Source organism: Monodelphis domestica, chromosome 4 (assembly GCF_027887165.1).
Source record: "Monodelphis domestica isolate mMonDom1 chromosome 4, mMonDom1.pri, whole genome shotgun sequence".
In the NCBI taxonomy this organism is placed as follows: domain Eukaryota; kingdom Metazoa; phylum Chordata; class Mammalia; order Didelphimorphia; family Didelphidae; genus Monodelphis; species Monodelphis domestica.
The window spans coordinates 271,341,176-271,344,415 of record NC_077230.1 but is presented as its reverse complement, the minus strand read 5'-3'; the positions used below and the strand labels follow the sequence as shown (position 1 = coordinate 271,344,415).

General features: G+C 35.6%; 1 protein-coding gene across 1 annotated transcript; it reads left to right on the top strand.

The window, feature by feature from the left end:
* Positions 1-797: 797 nt before the first annotated feature.
* On the top strand, positions 798-2,890 carry LOC100016079 (olfactory receptor 8D1-like). Its single transcript, XM_056825882.1, has 2 exons — positions 798-1,092; positions 1,124-2,890. The coding sequence occupies exons 1-2, from the start codon at positions 798-800 to the stop codon at positions 1,762-1,764; spliced, it is 936 nt and encodes a 311-aa protein (XP_056681860.1). The 3' UTR covers positions 1,765-2,890.
* Positions 2,891-3,240: the final 350 nt, after the last annotated feature.

Genomic DNA, 3,240 nt, shown 5'->3' with positions numbered 1-3,240 from the left:
ATTGCAAGGTCAAAGGACGTATACAATTTTAAACCCCTTTAGACATATTTCCAAGGTGTTCTCCAGAATGATTGGATCTGTTCATAGCTTCACCAAGAGTTCATCAGTGCACCTATTTCTCCACATCCCCTCCAGAATTTGTCCTTTGAGTTACTATTAATATTGGTAAAATAATAGAGAAAAATTTTAGAGGATGAAGGAGAGGGTCTAAGTCAGAAATACTAGGAATCATCTATTATGACTATTTTGCCCCCAATAGTTTCACCTTCTTTTTATTAGGCAAGGGAATAACCAGGATAAATGACTTTTCTGTAATTGAATTTGCCTTGGAAGATTGACAAAGAATTAAAACTAGCTACCTATCCTTTTCCTATTAATGAACATCTATGTTTATCTTGAAACATCCTTGGGGTATTAACATATCAAGAAGAGTTAAAGAAGGAAATAAAAGATATAAAGAGATCATTCATTGATGTAGGAGATATAAAAAAAATAATTCAGTGTGGGAGTAAGTACTTTGGCTAGCATACAAAGAGAATGAAAAGATAGTCCCTTCTCTCAAGTTTCTCACAACTGATAACTGATAGTATTGGATTAATGAGTTTTATTGTGAAGTTCAGATGAGATAATTTATATAAAGTACATTGTAAATCTTAAAGTAATATGTATAATTTTCAAATAACCCATTTCCTTTTCCAACTACCAATAATGGGAGAATGTAAACAATGGTAAATAAAATTTTGTCCATTGTGTCTTCTTTTCTCCACAGTATGTCCTCTCTGGTACTCTTCAAAACAATGGCTTCATTAAATCACTCTAAAGTAACCATGTTTATCTTAGAGGGATTAACAGACCAGCCAGAGCTCCAAGTCTTCCTCTTTATCTTGTTCCTGGGCATCTATGTTGTCACTATGGTGGGAAACCTGGGCATGATTCTACTAATTGCCATTGGTACTCAGCTACAATCTCCAATGTACTTCTTCCTCAGCAACCTGTCCTTTGTGGATCTCTGCTACTCCTTTGCCATTACTCCCAAACTCTTGGTAAATTTTATAGGAGATAAAAACATCACCTCCTACAATAAGTGTAACAACACTTACTACACTTACTACAACAACTTTTTTTCTTCTGTTTTTTTTTATTGTTTCTGAATGCTACATGCTAACAGCCATGGCCTATGATCATTATGTTGCCATCTGTTGTCCACTGCTTTATAATGTCATCATGTCTCCATGGGCTTGCTCCTTTTTGGTGACAGGAGTATATACTATGGGTAACTTTACCACTCTGGTTAATACAACTTGCATGGTCAGATTGTCTTTTTGTGGTCCTAATGTTATTAAACATTATTTCTGTGATATCATACCCCTTCTGAAGCTTTCCTGCTCTACCACTTATCTCAATGAACTTCTTCTGATGATTATTGGTACATTCAATGTATTTTCAACAACTGTTGCCATATTCATCTCCTATGCTTTCATCCTAATCAGCATTCTTAGCATTCAGTCTGCTGAAGGAAGGTCTAAAGCATTCAGTACCTGCAGCTCCCACCTGGCAGCTGTTGCTATCTTTTATAGCACCATTATTTTCATGTATCTTAAACCATCATCAAGAAATAGAATGACTCGGGAGAAGGTAGCCTCAGTATTTTATACCACAATTATCCCCATGTTGAATCTTCTAATCTACAGCCTGAGGAATAGGGATGTGAAGGATGTACTGAAGAAAATCATGATGGGCACAATGTTTAACAGGTCTATGTAGCACCAAATAAAATTAAAGAAACAATGATTTTAACTTTTCTTTGTCTAAGAATATAACCAATTCCCCATGAAGTGAGGATTAACTTTGGAAAACATTGGAAAGAAAGTGAAGTCATGACTTTGGGACTTTTAATTTTCATTCATTCACTCATTATCCATTAAACACAACTATCAAAAAATATACTGTAGTAGTTCTAAAGGTATAAAGGAAAAAAATAATATACTTTCAAAATTGAGGAGTTTACTTTCTACTTTGAAGTTATATATATACCTTCTCAGTGACTTTTTTTTCTTTCCTCTCCTGCACACAACTCCAGATCAGTGCAGTGTGTCCAAATTAGCCTGGTGTCCCCAAACCTCCTTATCCAAGTCATTCACTTAAATCCTTTCACATTTAAGAGAACTGTGGGAATTGAATGCACATTTGTGACAGAGACTAGCACATAAGAAAAGTGCCACAGACTGAAGAGTGTGAAACTGATCACCTCGATGGGGGAGGGGCCCCAAGGGATTTGGAATCTGGAAAAGACTCTGGCTGGTAGAGGAGTTGGTCTCTCAGTCTCGAGAAGCCAAAGAGAGAAGCTGGCACACCATAAAGAATCCATCTTATAATTCAATCCTGTATCTAGTTCAATTCCCTTCCTATTCAATTAGGAATCTAGTCCAATTTCTATCTTCTTAGAAAATGTTATTCAATTATGGGAATTGTGAATGAACCTTATTGCATTATATGAACCTTTCCCTGAATGGTTGGAAAGTTGAACTACCTGTACCTTTTTCTTAGAGACCCTTAACTAAGGACCTAGGTTATGTTGAACAAAAAGTTGGTCAGATCTAAAGACTGATGCAAGGAATTTTCTCATAATTATACATTGCAAGCAATCCATATTTCTTACCTGAAAACTGGCCTTATACTGATTAATCATTTACAATTTCATTATTCTTTTGGTTGAATACAGACATTTGGAGGGGGGTGGAGTGAGGCACCTCTTTTTCTAACTTCAGTGATTGCACCCATTAATTCTCCACCTCTAGTCTTGGAAAGCCCCTCATCTTTCCCCTAATTAGAATTTAGATTGCCTAATATCTTTTTAATTGTTTGCTTTTAATGTATAAAATTCCATCTCCCCCTGTATTCAGAGTCCATTGCCAAGCTGAGGAGACCTGGTCCCAATTTGTTATTCAATTAGCTTGCTTCCCTTAATAAATCAATACGCTTATAAGTTCAAACTTTTTTTTCCTTGATCTTTTTCATCCAATCCACCTATCACAACTATCCTTCAGCAAAATATGCTTTTTCAATATCCCATTGCTTTATGCTTTTGCTGCCAAGTCAGTTAGTCATCTCTCTCAAATTCCAATTTGCATGTTGAAAGAGGCATCATTATAATAATGAAACTCTGAGAAAATTTCAAGGAGTGCTATTCTCCAGGAAATTACCACACACCTAAAATACTTCTTCAAGTTACACATAAGT